At 42.0% G+C, this 22,903-nt stretch overlaps 1 protein-coding gene across 4 annotated transcripts in view; it reads left to right on the forward strand.

Moving 5' to 3' along the window:
• The window catches only part of PCSK2 (proprotein convertase subtilisin/kexin type 2), a 202,771-nt gene that overhangs the window by 155,481 nt on the left and 24,387 nt on the right, over positions 1-22,903 (forward strand). For all 4 annotated transcript variants that reach the window (XM_073339426.2, XM_073339427.2, XM_073339428.2 and 1 more), the window contains exons 7-8: positions 1,549-1,637; positions 5,834-6,009. In XM_073339426.2, the coding sequence (XP_073195527.1) occupies positions 1,549-1,637; positions 5,834-6,009 (265 nt within the window). The remainder of the gene's footprint in view (positions 1-1,548; positions 1,638-5,833; positions 6,010-22,903) is intronic.

Raw genomic sequence — 22,903 nt, forward strand, 5'->3', positions numbered from 1 at the left:
GTAATAGAAAGCAGATATATTAGCCCCAGGCTAAGTAGGTCCCTTTTGCCTGGGTAAGGTAACAGGTAAGGTTCCAGAACAATCAGGAACGTTCTGGAGACAATTAAGAAAGGCTGATTAGAACACCTGCAGCCAATCAAGAGGCTGCTAAAGTCAATTAAGGCAGGCTAATCAGGGCACCTGGGTTTTAAAAAGGAGCTCACTTCAGTTTGTGGTATGCGTGTGAGGAGCTGGGAGCAAGAGGCACTAGGAGCTGAGAGTGAGAACGCGGACTGTTGAAGGACTGAGGTGTACACACATTATCAGACACCAGGAGGAAGGTCCTGTGGTGAGGCTAAAGAAGGTGTTGGGAGGAGGCCATGGGGAAGTAGCCCAGGGAGTTGTAGCTGTCGCACAGCTGTTCCAGGAGGCACTCTAGACAGCTGCATTCCACAGGGCCCTGGGCTGGAACCCGGAGTAGAGGGTGGGCCTGGGTTCCCCCCAAATCTGGTCAGACACAGGAGGAGTCGACCTGGACTGTGGGTTCAGAAAAACGGCCAAGCTGAGGGCTGCCGTGAAGCTCCAAGGTGAGCAAATCCGCCAATAAGCCTAAGACCCACCAAGGTAGCACAGGAACTTTGTCACACTCGGTACGTATTTTCAGCATTAATTTGTTAATGATTTGAAAACACTTTGAAGATGAAAAATATGAATGAAGCACAATGGGATGATTTTGAACCTGGGACCTTCTGTGCCAAAGCACAGACCTGTCCTACATGAGTGTAAAGAAATCACTTTATTAGCTAGCGGCAGTAGTGGCTGGTATCTTCTCTGTGGACTACCCGCTAAAGGAGGATGAGACACATACAGCACCCTGCTTAAGTTGGCAGTGCTTTTGCAGCTGGTGTGTCGTGACTGCTGCTTCACATGCTGACCCGCATTGTCACATTATTTTCCTGTGCTCCCCCGTCTGTGTGTTGCATCCATCTGCTGCCTCTTTAGATTGTGAGCTCTTCAGGGCAGGGGCAGTCAGTTTGCTTTGTGTTTGTACAGCGCTTAGCACAATGGGGCCCTGATCCGTGGAGGGCCTTTAGGTGTTACCATAACATGCAAAATAAATAATAAATGTGCTAAGTACTATTATTATACGCTGTTGACGTGCTAAGTATTAGTATTATCATTAGACTACTCTTTCCAGTGCTATTTTTACTGTCCACCAAGATAGAGCCTGCTTGAAAAACTGGATTCTAAAAAGGGCTGAACAACTTTACAACTAAATTGAGCATAATTATGCAGGTTTATATTAGAATAAACATCCGTCAGGCTTTAGAGGGTAAACTGGTTTCTTCACATACAGCACTGTGCAGTTTGCTAAGTGCCGCAATGGAGTTTTGCTTTCTTCTGGAGCATCTGGTGTTAACTGGGACAAGAAGCAAGCTACCAATCTTGATTAACCAATGGCCTGATCCAGCATGCTCCTAATGGTGTGTGATACTATATGTGCAAACTGGGTAATAATGTTGATCAGGTGCAGTGGTTTACATGGTCTCTCTCTATTCATCTTTGCAGTCATGGAACCAGGTGTGCAGGGGAAGTGTCAGCTGCAGCAAACAATAACATCTGTGGAGTTGGCGTGGCATACAACTCGAAGGTGGCAGGTATGATACCAATACAGTGAAAAACCCCAATCCTGTTCTCCTCGCTCAGATTTTCCTTTGGGTAAGGCTCCCACTGTAGATCACGGGAGCTTTGCCCAGGTAAGGACTGCAGGATTTGGTCCAGACTTTGTACTTCTGTCACAGAAGTTTTAAGTGCTAAACATTTAACAAGGGGCATCTCCCCTTCTCTTTTTCCACTCTCCTATATTGTTAATATATATACCAGTAATTATTTTACAAGGGGAATGGCATTCCTTCTGCTCATTCTCATTTCAAGTCCTGTTTTCATACTGATTTCAATATGAGCTAACTTATTTCTGCTTTTGTGTACTGTTGTAGGTCTTATCTGAATCAAATCTAAATGTGCAACCGAAGAAATATACTGGTAGTTGTACTTAATATGATGCAGAGATCATAGAATCATAGAATATCAGGGTTGGAAGGGACCTCAGGAGATCATCTAGTCCAACCCCCTGCTCAAAGCAGGACCAATCCCCAATGAGCTGCCTCAGATTTTTTTCCTATCAGTTGTGCATCTCAGTAAAAGCAAAATCCACTCCATTACCCTGAACTTATTCTAGGTTTGCATGGGGCCAGATACTCCGCTGGTATAAATCAGTGTAGCTAATGTTGATGGTTGTTGACCCCGGTTGACAGTTTGGCTCCTGGAGTACATGCACAGTGATTTCTGTTCTGACCGTTTGGCTGGCCTCCCTTTTTGCTGTTATATCTGAATGATCACCACATCCAGATCCATAAAATAATAAGCTTCCCAAATTGGGCACGTGCCCAGATGCAAAATCTCCGTGATGCAATGGCAAAGCAATTTCTACTAGGCAATTAAGCTAAGACAGTTATATCATTTTATAATTGGCCCCAAGTCGCACTCTCACAAGGAGTATCGTTTTTTATCTGTCACTCAAAATGGTACAAAACTCTATCCTGACTGAAAACCCAAGGAAAATCATAGAAATCATCGAATTTTAGGGCTGGAAGGAACTTCAAGAGGACATGTAGTTCATCCCCCCAGCACTGAGGCAGGATTAAGTAAACCTAGACCATCCTAGACCAAAGTTATACCTAGATCACAGACTTTCTACTTTGCGCTTTACTAAATAAGCCATGACTAGGCTTATAACAGTAAAAAATAAAAGCAAACAAATGAACAAAAAAAACCCTTCCAACAAATAAAAAGCCAGGAGTTATGGAAAGGATATAAACACTCATGTTTCAGGAAGTGTTTTAATCACTTCTGACTAGTGAGACTTAAAAAGGAACTTTCTGTGGGCAAGCCATCCCATAGTTGTCTAATGTAGGATTTTTTTTTGCAAGGATTTGTGAAGCAATGGTCATCAGTCACTCTTGGTGACAACATACAGGACTTGGTGCTTGTCTACATGGTGGGGTAATGCACTCTCTGGGGGTGTGATTTCTAAAGTGCTCTAACATATTATGTATTCATTGGTCTGTGTATACCCTGCTGGTTCACTTTCATGTAGTGCTGTTTGAAACAGGACCACATTAAAGAGCTCTAGGGAATCTTTAGTGTACAGCCGCAGAGTCTACACAGACCAATTAATGCACACCACATTAATGTGCTTTAGAAATCTCACACTATAGAGGGTGTTATCCCACTGTGGCCCTAGATGGACCACTGACCTGAACCCAGTCTGGCAGTTCCTGTGTTCCTATGCTAAGCAAATTATCACTACAAATCATGATCAACAAAACTAATTGAAATGGTATTTGTTCAGGAAACCTACCCTCAAAAACCAAAAATCAACGAGCATGTACAAAGTGCTATTTCAACTTCTGACACTTTACTTGCAATGAATGAACTTTAAAGGGTTTGGATGATGAGTCTGGTCTAGATATGCACCCCAGAAAGGGGTGGGGGTGGCTATGGTATGGATGCAGATGTGTGCATATGCATGGGAAAATACACAATAGCAGCCAGACTTCTTGGATGTGCATGAATTGAGTTGAAAATCTTGTAAGAACAGGGTTTCTTATGAGATATCTGTTACTTCCTGCTTCCTTTCGGCCAGTTACTTATTAAAGTGTACAGGTCTTCATGACTGCAGGTTGTTCTAGCCTCTCTCCACTGCAATGCTAGACCTTCTCTTCAAAATATGAAGGGAAGGAGTGGTGTTTTTGTTTTAGTTGAGGCAGTCAGTGAGACATGAAGTTCAAATTTATATGTAGCATTGCATTGAGAAGGGACCTAATGCATGTCACCATTGTTCAGTAATTACACACATTGATCAGAGAAGGGCACAAAACACAGTATTTATATTCTGATATTGAACACCCACATTTGCATGCATTCGGTTCTGGGGGTTTGGTTCAGGGCTATCTCTACTATTAATGCAACTCTGTAACCTTAAGCCAGTTATTTAGAAGCTACACAGCAAAGCCCTTGGGCTGTACTGATGTCCTACAGAAGCTGTAACAAGTTACCATACTTGTCAATTTCCTAACCAAATTCCATTTTGAGGTACATTTATTTTAAGGCAAACAACATCCCATGTTTCTAAACTGAGAAAAGCTCTGGATTATTACTGAGGTCTGTAGCACCACCAAGGGGCCAGTGGAAATCAGTAAATCCATCAAACCTCTGGAGGAAGCTGCTATGTTTATGACATGTCTCTGGGTCCCATCCTCAACAGGTGTAAAGTGGCGTAGGATGTCACAGCCAGCTGGGGCTCTGGCCCCTAACTTTTTCACCTTTGATCCCACTTTTCTGTATTGAAGTCAAATCTGATGATTTGGCTCACATTTTAGCTCTGTTTGGGTACGCTCTTGTCATCGTCTGTGAAATTCAGCAGTTTCAAGTCATAGACATTCATGCCAGCCTTTGTTTCTTTGAGTTTATGCGGGATCTCACACCCTGAGTTTCAGAAAATGACGATTTGTTGAAAACAAAATTGTTCAACTTGAAACATTTTTGAGGAAATAAGTTTTCAAATTGTCAAAATGGTCATGTCAGCATTTAAAACATGAAAGATTCCAGTTTTCCAATTCAAAACAACTATTTGTTTAAAAAATGAAGCTCATTATATTTAAAAAAAATAAAAACTGGTCAAAATCAAAATGAAACATTTCAAAATTATGGAAATAAAAAGTTTTGATTGACCTCAACCATTTTTTCTCCAGGTTTTTAAGATTTCAACTTTTCTGCCCTGTTCAGAATATTTTGAGGGATAGGAAATTTGTTTCCCACCCAGCTGTATGTTGTTGTTTGTTGTTGTTCCAGTCCATTCCTAGTTTAAAACATTGAAAACTACTGAGTTCCCTCCCAAAGCCATACATGGAATGAGTTTACTTTAAGCCATTCCAGGTTACTCTAGTCTCAGGCAAGACTCAATGAAAGGTCTCTAACCCTCAGCCTGGCCTGTGTTTGGGTTTGTAATGAATCATGATTTAGTGTTGTCCCAGAAAAGGCTTGTGTTGCCCCAATCATCATACTCTTTGGCTTGATTGGAGCTGGAATTCAGAGACAAAATTAAATCAGCCGATACTGGAAGTTATCCAAAAAACTTTTTCAGAACAATAGCCATGTTTCCCTACTGCACATGCATACAAATGTGCAGGTGTCATTATTTCCATATAAGACATTAGTGGGTTTCCCTCTTCTTTCTGATCATAAACACCATCCCATATTGTGGAGAAAGAGAAGGGAAAACCTGTTGGGAGATGAATGAAGTATATAACATGTGAGTGAATGTGATTTAGTGGTTAGGGTAGAGTACTGTGTCAGAGATTTGTCCTCTAGTCCTTAATTTTTCCACTGACTTTCTGTGTGATCTTGGTCAGATCACATAATTTCTGTCTCAGCTTCCCCATCTGTAAAACATGTGTAATGACTCTTTCCTTACAGAGCGTGTGAAGTTTGTTTCTTCATGTGTTTGGAAACACTTGGATGAAAGGAGCTGTAGAATTGCAAAGTTCAATGGTAGAACCAGTAATAAACCACTTGCTCCTTTCTGTGCCCCCACTTCGTTGCTAGAACTGTATGTTTTGACGATAACGCTCTGTTGTACAGACTGGAATCTGCACTTTTAATACAAAATTATCGTGGGACTGAAATAACCAGTGAGCTATAATGCCTGAAACAGCAGGTATAAATCAGACCCTGAGCCGAGACCCTGTCTTTGGCAATTCATAATTCATGTTTCTGTTGATTACATTGACAGGTATCCGAATGCTGGACCAGCCTTTTATGACAGATATTATTGAGGCTTCCTCTATCAGTCACATGCCCCAAGTCATAGATATATATAGTGCCAGCTGGGGGCCAACTGATAACGGAAAGACTGTGGATGGACCTAGAGAGCTAACTTTGCAAGCCATGGCAGATGGTGTGAACAAGGTAATGTTTTTGTTAAAGAAGCTGGGGAAGATGACTGTAATGCTTACACGCACTGGGCATTGAAAGTACTGCATATGGGTAGGTCAAAACTCTTCAAATCGCTTCTGAACATTGCAGAACACAATCTGATTATGTCAGGCTGTCCCAATTATTGATTTATTGCTCACAAATCTTTGCCATGGTCTGCACTGCAGGTTGTTCCTCCTGCAGTATCAATGTTTGCTTATATTTGTTCACTGGTCTCAGGACACAGTTTGACTACACTAAAATCTCTCTCTCTCTAAATCAACTTGCATGTATTTGTTCTGTTCTATCATATGGGATCACAGTCAAAATGTAAAGACCTATCAGATCATTGTCTCTAAATGTCCTCCAACACAAGACATGTGATTTGTAAAGCTGGCACAACTCTGGCTCTTTCTGTGTGTCACCAGTTTCATTATCACATTTTGAAGTTGTGCTGTCTTTCAGTCATATATAGATAACCCTCATTGCAAAGGTGATGCACAGTAATTGCATTGTGGCCATTGGGGTTTTCATCTATTAGAAGCTCTCTGATCCCCTGTACATAAGCTCACCTCCTCCATGCTAGAATCCCTCTTTAATCCCCCTTCTATCTCGTGATCTGCCTCTCGGATGTTGTCTCTTTCTTCCCACCATTGGGCCAGATATAAGCAGGAAAGTGAGCATTAGCTATGAGCATGCATCAGTACTGGTTACGGAAAGAACTGACTGGAGAGACAGAGCAAGGAGGTAAGACAATCTACAGAGAGGTGGGTAGGGAGCAAAAGTGAATTGACTTTAAGATTCTTCTTCAGAGGGATCAAATGCTGAGGGGAAATCAGAGCTACTGTTTATACTAACAGAACAGTATGTACTTCTCATTAATTATTATTATTATTATTACTTATTATTAAACTAGAATCAGCTCACCATCTATTTTCAGTTCTGGTCTGTAAACTGTTCTCCATTTCTTTTCCTGACCAAAAAATGCTATTTTCATTTAAATTGAAATGTTCTGAAAAATGGTAGATTTTGACTAAAGTTCCTGGGGGGATGGAATTTGAAAGAATGTTGTCAGAAATTTTGTTTTGGAAAGTTTTGAAATTTCATTTTTAATTTTATTTATTTTTATGTTTATTGTGTGTGTTATTTTACATTATTTCATAACATGTCAGTAGTAGTACATAACGTACTGCTGAGATGTCTTAATAAGGCATAATATAACAGCTGAAATATGCTATTTTATTTATTTTAAAAAATTAGAGATGGTTGCTACTTAGTACTGAATGAAACATCTTATCTGTTTCTAGATCAAAGTGTAGCAGCAACTGCCCTTAATAGTTTAAAAAATAATAATAATAAATTGTATGTACTACTGCTGCTGATGTATCATAAAATAATAAAAAGAATATAAACATTCAAATAATAAAATTCAAAACAACATTTTGAAATTCCAAAATTGATTTTTTTTTTGTAAATTCAATTCCAGGAGAAATTTCAAAAATATTTTTGTTCTGAATCAGAATGAAAACAAATTCCAAAATTTATCATAGAATAGGAATTTGGAGCTTGAACCAGCTCTGCCTGTCTTGTCTGTACCTTTTCATTTCTCTTTCTTTATTATTAAGAGCTGATCCAAAGCCCATTGAAGTAACTGGAAAGACTCCCAGTGACCCTCTAATGCTGAGGAGGAGAGGTGGTTTGGAACCATTGGACAGAGTAGTGAGTCCCCCTCATGTAACCCCCTGCTCCTGGAAACCCTTCCTGACCCCTCAATCACATGATGAGGTTTCGTACACCCAGTTCTACTGGGCTGGGAGCCACCAGGGGGTGAAGCTTGTTATCTGGAGAGAGGTCAGAGAAGGAACAAACACAAGGTGTACGGCACAAAGGAGGTGAACTGGTGGCAGAAAGAAGGTGGGCAGAGCATGGAAGGAATTTGATCCCGAGAGAGTTTTGGGTAGGTTTGTTTTCTGGGAGGAAGTGCTGTGGTAGATAAGGGGCAAAAGTGGAAGAATAGGAGGGAAAGATTACAAGGAAGAGGAAATGGAGAGGAAGAGGGAAGGATGGATGGAATGGGGAGAAAAAGATCCAGATCTAGAGGAAAAGAGGGACGTCAGGAAGTGGTAGAAGGTTCAAAATGTGTTTAGGGTAGAAGAACAGAAGGAGTGAAATGTGTTTACCTGTCTCCATCTCCTTAGCACAGCCCAGCTAGTTTGAACAATCTTGCCCTCAATGCTGTATGTAGTGACTCCTCTCCCTTGAGCTGATTGTACACAGTGTATTTATGGTAAATCTCTTTGAACTTCCCCAGTAAATCTTGGGAGATTGTGTGGGAGCTCTGCAATTACTCATTTTCCACCTGAATGATTTCCTTCTCTTGGTTGTGCCAATCTCCCCTCTCCTCCACTACCTTCCTCAGAACAGTACATTCAGTGTACCATGTTTTGTGACATGGTAATTAAAATGAACTGTTGTAGGTAGTAAAGCTTTCTTGAATCCACAGTTTACGGTGATTTGCCCTTAGCAGAAGAATTATAGGCACTGTCTCACTCTTGTCTGTAAATTCAGCAACATGCTCAAATAACTCAAGCAAACTTGTTAGAGATTTTCTTTGACTCCAATCAGTCTATAGTACAAACATTATAAAACTCTGTGGGCCTGATCCTTGGTGACTATAAGCTCCATTGAATCCAGCTTACACCAGCTGAAGATCTGGTCCTATGCTGTTAATGTGTTTTAAAAACTGTGACTGCTTACATGTATTTGCAGTATCTAAAATCTGGCTCACTAGGATGGCATTTAAGAAAAAAGAATGAAAGGCAGATTCTTTTCTATGTATGAATATTTTAGAAAGTGAATAAAGAGATGAAATGCACAGTGATAAAATGAATACTAATTCACAAATGGTTGACACTGTCATGGGCATAACAATCCTTCATTAACAGTAAGAACTGCACCAGCCTGCTACATTCTTTCACCTTAGCAAGCTACTCAAACTTTCACCAAAGGCTTTCCTGATCTTCTACCATCCCCTTGTTTTGGGATGGTAACTTTTATTTGTGGTATGCAGACTATTATTTAAATAACACGCTAATACCTGTGATATAGGAGGTCAGGGAGCAGTGGGAGAGTGGTGGAGGGGAGATATGTAAACCCTAGGCTAATTAAGGTGTGGCTCCCTGTAGACTAGGGAGGGTTACTACAGGTTAATTGGAGCACCTGTAGTCAATGAAGGCCCTGGAAGGAATCTAATGAAACCTTCAGGCAGACAGGATGTGCGAGGAAGGAGAGAGGATTGGAGCTTGGAAGTGTGTTGTGAGACTTGAAAGACCAGATGACTGAAGTAAGGGAGACTCCCTCCCCCAGCATCTAAGGACTGAGGATAACTCCATCCAAGGGGGAAGAAGGTAACTAACCCATAGGGGTTAAGGCTCAGAGTGAGGAGCAAGCCCAGACCTCTCCCCTGCTTCCCTCCTCTACCACCTTCCCGGGCCACTAGTGGGGCCCTTGGTGCCCCAAGAGCAGGGGCAAGGGGTGGCATTTTAGCCCCCTGCCAAGAAAAGTGCAGGACCCACCATACCAACATTGCCATCTTATCACATAGCTTCAGGGATCCAGTTCAGTATATCAGAGTCCACTGGGAAAATATTAATTGTCTTCATGTCTGATTGTACTCCCACTGAAGTCAGTGGGAGCAGAATCAGGCCCTTAGAAAAGTTCCAGACCTGTACTTGTCTCCTATTATAACATTCACATGCAGAACGAATCTAAAAGTGACAGAAAAGGCACTAATAATCTTGGCAAGGGAATGTGAGCTAGTCTCAATAGAGGTATTTTATGTTTTCAAAAGAAACAGATTCTAACATGTAGTCTCTGTGCAGTTTTGTGGTATTTAAAGAGCTTTTAATTAATTTGCTATCCTATCACAATATGCCCTGGTTTGTTTTGTAGAATTATACTGGCATCACACCTGCTTTATGGCTGTTGAGCATTCAAGAACAGATTTTCTTCCCCTCTGGTTCATTATCTCAACACAGCCCAAGCATCTGAGCTTTGGGCATATCAGATTCTTTTATTTGTTTCCCTCTGAAGCAGGACTGCAGCTCCCTTTTAAAAACATAATTGCTGTGGAGGGACATGGTGCACTGCCACTTTCAAATTGCGTGCCTTCCCATGTCATTGCAAATTTCAAAATCAGTGCAAAAGCAACCAGGACAAGTCCAGCTGATGTTCATAGAATTTACACGGCGGCAGGAATAAACTGAGACGCTAGATAAAAACAATCCTGTTGCCTAACGCTATTGAATTATATTGTTGTTGCACTCAAAATAGACTTGTTGCTGCATGCTACAAAGGAAGACCCAGCCGCTGTCCTGAAGAGCTTATGGTCCGGAATGAATATTTATGTTTCTATTAAGTGGTACATTGAAAATAATAACAGGACACATCTACCTTATCAGCCTATTGAATTTGTAAGTAAACTAAGCTCCCCAGTCTTCCTGGAATATTTAGCTACAAATGCTTCTAGTGTCGAGTTCAACAGCTACCGTACTATCAAAATGTTCAGATCCAAGGTGTGCTGATCATAGCGTATGGGGGAATCTGGTCTCTGTTTTTCTCAACATCCAGTGCATACAAACTGCAGCTGCTAACACCATCTTCCTTGCTTGCCATGCCGATCATGTTGCTTCTCTTTTTGAAGGCCCAGTTCAGCAATGCATTTATGCACTTTGCTAGGTCATAAGTCCAGCTGCATTCAGGGCATAGGCAGCCATGACCATAGTGTGCTGTGCCAGCTCTTCTCCTACTAAGCCATAGAATTTGGTGGTTCCCTTGTGCTCTCCCCGGTCTATAACCACCTGCTGTCTCTGGTCTTATACTGAGATTGTGAGCTCTTTGGGAGAGGGACCATCTTTTTGTTACAGTTGTTACGTCTGCACTGCACCTAGTACAATAGTACTGGACTGGGGTGTCTATGCACAACCACAGTCTGAATAAAACTAAAATGCTTATGTTTTGCTGAATCAAGACCTGACTCCCTCCACTGGCCATCTCTTCTCCATTTCATCAAATTCAAGCTTCTTGTTCTGCTTAACCTGCCAAGTCTTACTTAACTCTGCCTCTCTAACTACTTATCTGTTCTTCTTTCATTTCACATCGTCCTCGCCCCCTCCTCTTTGCCAGCTTGTTCCTCCCATTTGCTTCTCACCAGTATCTCTGTGGGTACGTCTACGCAGCGATGTAAGCCAGGGATCAAGCCTATCCCCTCTTGCATCGACACATCAATTGCGTTAACCTAGGGCTCGGACCTAGGTTCCAAGGACCCTGCAGGGCTGGAGGGTCTGAGCCCATGTTAAGCTGGGACCTAGGGTCAGAACCCTATTGCTTTCCTGCATGCACACAGCCTTGGCTTCACTCAGGTCCCAGAAGTCTTCTGGATGCATCCCAGAGTTCCTGGGGGCAACTTTCTTCGTTCTCTCTATGCCAACAATCTGTGGTGCAGTCTGTTGCAAATGGATGCCACGCCTCCCTTTGCAAATGGACATGGGTGCTGGAACTAGGAGTGCTGGGGGTGCTGTTGCACCCCCGGCAAGAAGTAGTTTCCATCACATACAGGGTTTACAGTTTAGCTAAATGGCTCTCAGCACCCCCACTATACAGATTGTTCCAGCGCCCCTGCAAATGGCAGCAGCTCAGATCAGAGTTAACCCATTGTCTGCTGAACACTGGTTTGCAAACACACTATCTGAGAGTCTGCAGGGTTCTCAATGGAGATGGATCAGAAGAAGCTTTTTGCAAAGAGATCTGCTTCCTGCTCACAAGAGCATGGCCAGTTTTTGGTGAATCTGTGGAGCGAGGCCAGTAAAACAGTGGACTTCAGCAAAATCACAAGGAGTGACCACGCATACCAGCAGATAGCTAAAAAGCTGGCAGCTCTGCAGATTTTCCAGACTGGTGATCAGTGTGGGGAACAAATTATGATGCTGAAAAGCAAATACAGGAGACCCAGGATAAAAATTGCACCAAAGGCAACTCGCCAGCAACATGCCCATTTTAGGATGACTTTGACCAGGTCCTGGGCACTGTGCCCAGCACAGAGCCTACTGTGCTTCATAATGACCTGGTGAGCTGGGATTGAATGCTGCTGGCCCCCGAATCCAGCATGGGGACTGACTGCAGCCAGCAGCAGGCTCCCAGCCAGGATCATAAAGTGAGTCTTGTAATGATACCAGTCCCAGGGCAGGCTGTGGATCAGGCTCAACAGCACGTCCCTGCGGCTTCCTGCAGTTCCCATTGGCTAGGAATGGCGAACCGAAGGCACTGGGAGCTGCGGGTGGCCATGCCTGCAGATGGTCAATGTAAACAAACTGTCTCACAGCCGACCAGCAGATTACCCTGCCAGGCCACGTGTGGCCTGCAGGCCGCAGGTGGCCCTCCACTGCTCTAAGCTCTTGTGCTGGGGAGTCTGTGATACTGAACGGGCAGGCAAGGAGAATGCTTTTGTGAATGCAAAAGTTTATTGTTTGACCCTTGGCACTGTCTCTCTGCTGTGGTACATACATTCCATTTTCACCTTTTTAAATACAGTTGGTGCGGATTGATGTTTGGGAAGGGTGCTGGGGAAGGTGAAAAGCAGAACTCTATATTTCTTTGGTGAAAGCTACTTCATTAAGTGCATTAACACCCTCAGTTTCTTTCTGTCCTATTACAGTGCAAAAGGTAAACCCCTCCATGGCAAGACAGTATTCCTGTGTATTGCAAATGCTTTCCTGGCAAGAAAACACTTGGATGGCTAGGGCTTGGGGTGGGACATTCTATAGTAACCAGCTATTTGCTGTGCACTGACATGACATTTAAAACACATTTTGCTGAGTTAAGTGTGCAAAGCTGGGCTTCAGTTACCTTTTCCTATTCCAGTGCTTGTGCTCCCAGGTTACTCTGGTAGCGTCCTCACTGTGTCGGAGTCATATCTGTCAGAGAACTGCACTTGCGCCCGGCTGCTTCGCTGTGAAGTATGACAGTCCTCAAGACTAGACAAATGCAGAGACAATAATTATTCTGGGGGTGAATTAAAGCTATTCTCCAACAAGGCAAATAAAATGTCAGTAAATTCCACAGCACCAAAAGCGATCACCGCTGAGCTCAAAGAAGCATGCGGCATTTCAGCCCAAAGGGTAAGTAAACACTGTGGCACTGGGCCTTTACAGAAAGGGGAGGCATACAGCTGTATTTTCCAATCTGCTTCACTTTGTGCTGCTTATACAGCTTTGCTTGATCGTCTTGGAGAACGGAGTCCTAAGGCATTCACGTGATATTAGAAGGAACCCAACATGGTTGCTGCTGCTGGGCATCCTATCAGCAAATTTCAAGTTCATATGCTCTATGAAGCTGCTTTTTAAAAATCCCAGCTCCCTAAGTGCATAGGGCATTATTCAAAGCCCACAGCAGAATGATTCAGGGGCTAGGGTGCTAGCCTGGGAACTGGGAGCTTTAACATCAATTCCCTGCACTGCCACAGGTTCTCTTTGTGATGCTGGGTAAGTCCCTTAGCCCCTGAGGGTATGTCTACACTGCAAAGTAAGCCCAGGGTTACTAGAACTCGAGGTAGTTTTTAACCTAGGACTCGAGCATCTACACTCCTTTGTAACCTCCGGTTAGGAATTGTTGAACTCTGGGTCCCAACCTGGGGCAGCAACATCTACTCTGCATTATGTGGGCCTCAGTGCAACTGCCCATATCCCAAACGTCCTAACGCCCTCCCAAAATGTGGCCTCTCTAGCCCTTTGTTCATGGTGCAGTATGGGAAAACTTGATTTCCACCAAACTTGACTGTCTAGAGGAGAAAGAAAGTCGGCCTGTGGGATAGTGGGATGCTTTTTGTGGACTTCCAGAGCACGAGTCCAGTGGGGCTGTGTCTGCACTGCACAGCAATAGAGCTTGAACCCCGAGTCCTGTCTTGACTCGGGCTTGGATCCTCCACTCCATGGAATCCTGGGACGCTGGGTTAGCATGATTTATGTGTAGACGGAAGGGAGGTTAGGCTTGAGCCTGAGTTCCAACACTGGCTTACTTTGCAGTGTAGACATACCCTCTGTGTCTCAGGTCCCAATCTGTAAGTGAGGATAACTATACTTCCTACCTCACAGGGGTACTCTGAGGATAAATACATTATAGTCTGTGAGGCACATGGATACTGCAGTGACAGGAGCCAGATAAGTACTTTAGATTGAAGTAATTGGGACCATTCTTGTGGCATTAGTGGTCTTTGGATCAGGCCCAGAGAAATTCAGTTTGAAATCCGAATGATAGGCATTAGCAAACTGTCCACCCTGCATGTCTGATGTGTGATTGTCCACTCAGTGCTCTGAGGTGCACAGCTCCAGATAAGTGCTATTGGATCAATGTGTGAGCAAAGTATTAGGGAAATTCATTGTAAAAAGGTACAGTACAGCAACAATAAGGCTGAGCGTATAAATGCACCCAAGTTAGGACATTTGAAGTTCCTGTTTCCGTGGGTGTAATACAGACCATCATGTGTAATCATATTCGCGCTCAAAGGAGCAAATTATAACCCTGATCCTCAACTGTTTTCAAGCACTGCTCTGGGAAGATCATCCCAGTGTAGGCTGGATCATCTGATGTCATTTTTTTTGCAGCATAGAGACCATGACTGTGGAAAGGGGGATATAGTCAGGACTTCTCTGTGCTTCAGTGGTCTCCAGTTGCCATATTGGCCCTAGGGGCGATTTGGAGGCTGGCATCAATTAAAGCAGCCTGACGGCTGAGATCCTTCTTGCTCTGGAGCAGCAGTATAGCACACTGCCAGCAGTCTGATCAGTAGAGCACAAAGGAAGTTTAAAGCCACTTATGCACACACCTCTCAACTGTGCTCTGCTCTCCTTGACGGCTTCTGAGGACTGGGCCCCATATTTGCGCTGAGAGCCATAGCTTTGCATAGCCTGACTTTTGGGCCATCCAATTCTGAGCTGTAATGTTGCATTAATGTAGGGAGTTTTGGTTTGTTTTGGCTTGGGCTTTTTTTTTTTCTCTCTGAGGGCCAGATTTTCAAAGGTATTTAGGCATCTTTACATGATTTCAATGGGTGTTAAGGGCCTAACTTGCTTAGATGTTTTGAAAATCTCTCTAGGTGCCTTACTGGATTCTAAATGCTTAAATACATTTCAATATCAGGCCTGACGATCTTCCTTTCTTTTTTCTTTCTGTAACATACAATCTGAAAACTATATTGACTCTAAATACAAATCTAATTTATGACCATTTTCAGAATGGTACAATACTGATCAAAAAGCAAACTCATGTCTTTTTATATACTCAAAGATGAATAAACATGTGGGATTCTTTTTTGCAATCCAGAGCATGATTCTCAGACACTAGCGTAGTAACTCATAAATAAATTATGAGACCTGAAATGCTGGCAGTGAATCAGGGACATGTCAAGAATTTAAATGCGCTATTAAGCTGAAAATGATCCTTGCAATGTGCTGGAAGGAAACTTAAGATAATAAAACCCCTGCGCACAGCAAGTTTGATATCCTTGTCTCTGATGCAATACATGAAAATAAATAATTGGGAGCGATATGGAGTGTAACTTTTTTTTTCATTAGGAATATGCAATTAAATAAATTGACAAGCACAAGTAATATTCATCCTGTTACCACTGCAACTTGGAAATAAATTCAAGGAGAAAAGACATTCATGAGAATTCCCCAGCACAAGCTGCTATATCCTCCTTAAAATCCTTCCTCCAGACCTCCTCCTGCTGTGATCTCTGCAATAAAATGTCACCAGATAATGGTTAGATTGGGATAATGGCAGAGATCTCTCAGACTTCTTTTTTTTTTTTTGTTACTCTTATCTGATGGTTAGAAAAGAAGCAACTCAAAACTGCTGTGATAACATGTGAACACACACACTTGTTGTTTCTCTTGGCCTTCCCCCTTCTGATTGTTTGATACTCATTCTTGCATCCTGTTGTAATCAAGGGACAGATACCTTACTTGTGGAGTATAGTGCTGCTTGGTGTGAGTAAAGTTATAGGAATTATTCCACATAAGAAAGGGTGGCAGAATCTGTCTCAGATTGTAAGCACTTTGGGGCAGGACAGCCTTTCATTATTTGTTTTGCCTACCACAATGAGACCATGATCCTGAGTGGATTTCTTAGTTGCTATTGTATTGCAAACATCAAAGAATAATAACAATAATGCTAGTTTCAGAGTAACAGCCGTGTTAGTCTGTATTCGCAAAAAGAAAAGGAGGACTTGTGGCACCTTAGAGACTAACCAATTTATTAGAGCATAAGCTTTCGTGAGCTACAGCTCACTTCCTCAGATGCATCTGAGGAAGTGAGCTGTAGCTCACGAAAGCTTATGCTCTAATAAATTGGTTAGTCTCTAAGGTGCCACAAGTCCTCCTTTTCTTTTTAATAATGCTAGTGTAAATGGACTTGGGCTGTTGTATAGAATAAATCTGTGACCTCTCTGTTCTTTATTGCACTCTGGTAGGCTGCTCTTCATGGGAGTTAGGTGCACTTAGTAGAAATCAGTGGCTTTGTAAGACAAGTTCACTGACTGTTATTACTATCAGCAGAAAGGTAAATAATGTAATAAATACTAAATATACTAATTCTTGAGTTAGCAGAATAAAATTTGATTAAATTTCATACATGTAAACCTCAGGAATTTCTGACAATTAGTACAAGCATGCATTTTACACAAATAAACAGCATAATTTACATCATGCTCTGTTCTCACCTATCTAGGAAACACCATTTTGCAAAACAGGTTCAGCATGATTGGAGGGTAAGCAAGATTTCAGGGTCTAAGTCATCTTTAACCATGAGAAACCAGGATGAACTCTGTGGTGTTTGGGGGGTACGTGGACAGATTATCACACAGCTGCCTACTGTGGGGTTCTTTCACTTTCCTCTGAAGCATCTTGTGCTGGCGAACTGTCTGCAATGGGACACTGGACTAGTTGGACCATAGGTCTGATCCAGTATGGCAATTCCTATGTGCCTAAATAAAAAAACACAGTAAAAAAACAGTAAAATAAAAAAAAAAACAGTAGAGAAAGGGCAAAATTCTGTCCTGTCGTGCACAAGTGCTTTGGGCCGGAGGGAAAAAATGCACAGGGAGCTTTGTCTCCCCAAACACCCCTGCTAGGAGCAAGGCAGGTTATACTCCTTGGCACTTGCTTGAGCACTAAAAAAGGGGCCAGGCTAATACACTTTCTCTCCCAATGCTCCAAGTGGCATTGCCATCTGGCTTGCGGTGCAGGCCTCTAGCCTTCCTGTCCACATCTGTGGTCAGCAGCAGAAGCTGGGGCTTAATGAGAGAGGACACATGCTCCTTCACTTTGGATGCACAGTAAGGTGCATAGCTGAGCATGTTGCCTACTGAGCTTTCTTAACCTGCACCAGCGAAAGGGGTCCTCAGCTCTACTGCTACTGTGCTCAGACTCTCCCACACATAGACATGTAGGCATGAGCACATCCCTCTCTTTGGTGAGTTAGGGCAGGATTTCATCCCAAACTGACACAAATATGGAGCACAGAAAAAGAAAAGGGACTGATCTTTAATTCCATCCCCAATAGATTCAAGATGGATCAGCTGACTATTAGGAGCTCATATGGAAGGAGGAGTGGTCAGCACAAGCCACCACACCTAGACACAGCATTGAGTGGCACCCTGCAGATATCATGGATGGATAGATGGGTATATAAAGGTCATGGTTGACTAGATGTCTTGCAAGAGGAGATGCTCCCTTTTTGGCCAGTTCTTGCTTACGTTTGGGGCTGCACTGGCTGGAGGTGGGCCAGATGGGCATAGCGCTTTGCGTAGCAGAGGAGTTAAACCAGGTGAAGTCATCTGAACTAGGGCTGATTCTAGCCCAAAATATAGGCCATAGTTGCAATCTGGAAGTTTTATGATATGTCCCCATTTTATGAGTGCATCCAATAGGCTGCTTTCTTTTTTTTTTTTCATGCTGCTTCAGTCTTCCAGCTTCAGCTGTTTACTTTTTCAATCTCTTAAATTCAATCACAATAGCTGGTCTCTGCCTATTGCATTTTTATCATGTAGGCTTTTTATATTACTGTGTGCTAAAGGATAGTTCATGGCTTAAAATAATTTTATTTAGCTTTGGCCTGCTTAACCAGACTACACAATATGTTATCTATTCTTCCACTGCTGATGAATATTATATTGCCCCCATAATATGGTTTTTACCTAAGAAAATGCTGTGATGATAGAAATTGCCAGGGGAGAAATAATAATTTATAAGCTGATCATGTCATTGTAATTGTGTTCTCCGATGAAAGAAGCTGTGAGAATATTAAAAATGCAAGAAAATTATTTCTCATTTTCCCCTATCTAGTGCTATGGAAATTGCACTTCTTTTGTTGGAAGGTGAAGGTCGAGAGCAATACATTCTCAAATTTAGCTATTCCTACTACCACCTACTCAACTCAGTAGTTTAGTGGGCATCAAAAAATGAGTTTGAGATATGGCAATCTTGTGTATTAGCTCTTTTTTTTTTTTCTCAAAGGAAGTCTTGCTAATTCTCTTTTAAATTTAGGAGCAATGTACTACTACAGTTTTTACAGTGTCCAAGCTACAGGTTGTAATCGTGGGTTTTGTCTTGTTTGTGTGAATTAAGATTAAAACTTTATTGTAACCTTACAGAACTGGGCTGCATCTCTGAGGCCAAATTCCATGCTCTGTTGTAAATCTGATGTTACTCAACTGATTTAATTACCACTGGTAAAGCTGACATCCGTGTTTGGGCAGTTGAACTCTTGTCTTTGTAGAGAAGAAAAAAAAAAAAAGAGGCAGCTACTGCTAAAAGAGAGAATGTTACCATGTTGCAAGACAGTCCCCCAGCGTAGTAACTTCTGTAATGCAGATAGGTCCTTGATTTACATGTTTCACCTTTTGGATTTAAATTATTGGTTTAAAGGCACAGGCCCAACTCAATTTTGATTCTATTCAGTTTATAATGAAAAATATTTTCATTAATTTTGTGCACTTTTTTTTAAGTGAAAACAGTGGAGTGGAGCCATTTCTCTTCAATGCCTGAAACAAAAAAAACAGCACTCAACTAATGCATGAGAATGCAAAAATGAAACTGACTGGCCTATATTCATAGCATAATCTGACTGGGAAAAAATTTTATACTTTTAGTGGTGAAAATTAAATGAGATGTTTAAAATCCTTTCTCCATTAATAGTCTAAGGTGTTTCAAAAACCACTGAGGGATTACTTTTGAAATGTGATCAATACTAGAACTGTGCAAACTTCCTGCAAAAATGTAAGGTCAGACTCAAATATCCTAACTCACATTAAACACCACCAGAGCCCACAAGGGGTCCCACTGAAGTAAGGGTGATTATGTGAAGAATACACATAATCAGTGTGGTTTAATGTAGCTATGCCAATTTACAACAGCTGAGCAGAGCACTGGCCTATGGAGATGAACAAATATTGGGAGCAAACAGTATCTGAACTCTTCTGAACCTCGGAGGCTTGATTCAAGCTTTGGACTAAAGTTCAGTTCCATTCATACATTTTTGTATTACAAATGACCTACCTGATTGAAGATAACTCCTGAAAGATCTGTTTGTGTTTTGTTTACGTATGACCTAAATGGAGCTTTTGTTTTCCTCTATATTAATGCCTTTTTTAGATATGGAAAATGGCTTGACCATTAAGTTCATTATTTATTAGTTTAGTTAAAGAAAATATCAATTATTAAATAGTAATCATTACATTAACATTTCCAATAAGAGCTTTCAGTGGGCAGGGAAGTCTGAGCCACCTGTTGTGATTCAATAAGATATGGCCTATGCCTTCGAACTCCATAGGCAGGACACCCTTTCAGGTCAAAGAGCATTGCATATAAGAGATACTTGCAGGAATGTGCCTGGAGGAAGGATAAATCCTGTTAATGGAATTAATGTATAAATAATTCAAGAGACCACTCAAAGTAAGGGCTATAGGTGAGTCCTTTCTAAAGGATGCAGTAATGGATTTCCTTGAATATAGCACTAAGTACATAACTCTAGGCTATAATGGGAAACCATACTCACATATGCCTTACATTAGGCTGTGTAATTCTTGATAAAAATGTTGTCTATATTCTGGATTCTAATCCAATCTAGAAACTGATCACTCAAGAGACAAAAGCTCTTGTTAAGGGAGGCATGATCCAAATCTGAAGCTCTAGTGAAAAGGTTTCAATACAGGGATAAATATGGAGATGGGGATTAGGGCTAACCTACAACCTGGCAATCCAGGCCATTCAGCTAGCCAGCACCCAAACAGGTACTGATATATAAAGACATGTTGCTATTGCAGATGGATGCAGGATTCTAGATTACACTTCGCATGTGGGACAGGAGGAGTCAGACCTTGGCCTGAGGAGTGACAGGAAGATGTTTGATGTGTGACTTGCACAGACCAATCTGCTAAAAAGCATTCAGGCCCAGCAACATGTTCCAGTCACGTTGTCTCATGAGTAACAATACACCCCTGTTGAATGTAGTTAGCAGTTCTTATTTAAAGACATGGTTAGTATTTATTCTTATTTAAATGTTTATAGGATTCAATATAAAAGCATTAACCTTAACTACAACACTAGAAGAGAAAGAAATATACTTTCTCTTATGGGAAAGCAGTGTAGAATTTAACAGGAATGAAACCAATATAGTCCTATGGAAGTGTCATAAGGGCCTATAGAAAGGACCCCAAAAGCTACAGAGTTAGAGAATATCGTTCATTATCTTTTTAAAAAAAAAAAAAAAAAAAACCATCCTACCTAACTCTATGGCAGGGACAAAAATTGCTATTAAATTATACAGGAGATTCCAAAACATTTCCTCTCTCTCAAAGGGAAGAAAGAGAGAATGAAAAATATAACAAAAACATGATGCATTTGGGAACACTCTTTTTTTGTCAAGAAACAGAATTTGTCGTTGGGTTTTCTTTTTCCTTGTCATATTATAACTGTTAGAAAAAAAATCTGTACTAAGACACACTTTCACGTTTCCCGCCCCCCCAGTGCTGCCCCTCACACATGGGAGAAATTACCTGTAAACATGTTATCCTTCAAGTCCCTTCTTAAAACTGTGTTTTGCCATGGATTCTAAAAAAATACTTGACGTGAGTCAGTTGGTATGCTGAAATGAGTATTGTCACATTGTTTCCTTGTACATCCCCCATCTGTCTGTATCAACCAGTTGTCTCTTAGGGCAGATCTACACTTAAAACGCAGCAGTGGCATAGTTAGTCTGCCCTTCTCCCATCAATATAGCGATCTACACTGGGAGCGAGGTTGATATAACTGTGTTGCTCAGGGGTGGGGATTTTTCACACCCCTGACAGACACAGTTATACCAGTGTACGTTTACAGCGGGGTGGCCAAACTGTGGCTCGCAAGCCACATGTGGCTCTTTTACCATGAAAGTCCGGCTTGCAAGCCCCCTCCACCCCGCAGTCTCTGCCTACCAGACCTGAGGAGGGAGGGAAGAGCTCAGGTAGTTGGGTAGGGACTTCTCTCCAGTAGGGAGGAGGGTCTCCGGGGCTTCAGCCCTGCAAGGCACACCTGCCGGAGCTCGGGGCTTCAGGAGGAGTGAGGCTGAAGCCCCAGCTCCCAGCAGGTGTGCTCCGGCTCTCAAACTTCTGAAGATTGTCCTATGTGGCTTGGAGGGCTAGTAAGTTTGGCCACCCCTGGTTTATAGTGTAGACCTGGCCTTATACTTGGATTGTAAGCTGTTGGGAGGAAGGGCCATTCTTTTGTTCTGTGTTTCTACAGCACTTAGCACAATGGATTCCTACTCCCTGACTGGGGCCCCAGACATGACTGCAGTACGCATATTTTTAATACTAATAAAGAGACATCTAGAGTTTTATTTAAGGAGATATTTCAATAATTAGCCTGCAGTGTTACCCAATAGTCTAGCTGGCTAGACAACAGTAATGGGAGTTTTCTAAAAGTCTGAGCTCTACAAAGCAACAGTTAAAATGGAAAACGTAGTTACCTAATGGGCAAGTCATGCCTATTTTAACTGGTAGTGTATACAGAAGATTACAAATAGGCAACTTCTTGGTTTCTTCAGCTAGATATTGTGTTAAAATAGTGTAACAGCTGTCGACAACATTCCATGTTTTGTACGTGCCCCTGTATTGCAATTCAGTACACTGAAGTTGGAATGAACAGTGTCTTTTAGACTTCTGTTATACCTGTGCCAAATCCACACTACTTCACCCTAAACTCCCAATTCGAGTTTTGGATTCAAAAGAACCACAAATCTCAGTTGTATCTTCTGGGAAAACCAGCAGGAATCTGGATGAAACAAACTTGTAAAAATGTAACAGGTCCACTGTCTCCTTGTTCTTTTCTCTTCTCCTCCATGTGTCTTTCTCCAAGCTCCCTCTGGTGTCTCGGTTATGTTCAGCATTTACTTACTCCTACTCTGTTCATGGCCTGATTCTGCAATGTTTCCTCATGTTGAGTAACACTTACCATTGGTGTCAGTGGGATTAGTCTGAGTATATTCATGTGTGACATGTGAGTGTCCGGACTTCAGAAGGAGGTCCTCAGCATTAGACACAACACTAAGTTGAAAACACTGAGTTTTTTCTCCTTCAGGCTAATACCATTGAAATAAGAGTTTCATGTGATTACTGAAAACAGTTGAAATTGCCTGAAACCATAAATCCCTTCCTGGCACCTGAAACAGCTCGGGTTTACTCAAAACTTGGCACAATATGACCATTAAGTAATACTGGCCCAAGTTCCAGATTTGTAATTAAGCCCCAGACTGGATAAACTCCTCCCCCCCCCCCGTGTTTCCAGGTTTTATTATG

This window comes from Lepidochelys kempii, chromosome 3, assembly GCF_965140285.1.
Source record: "Lepidochelys kempii isolate rLepKem1 chromosome 3, rLepKem1.hap1, whole genome shotgun sequence".
Classification (NCBI taxonomy): Eukaryota; Metazoa; Chordata; order Testudines; family Cheloniidae; genus Lepidochelys; species Lepidochelys kempii.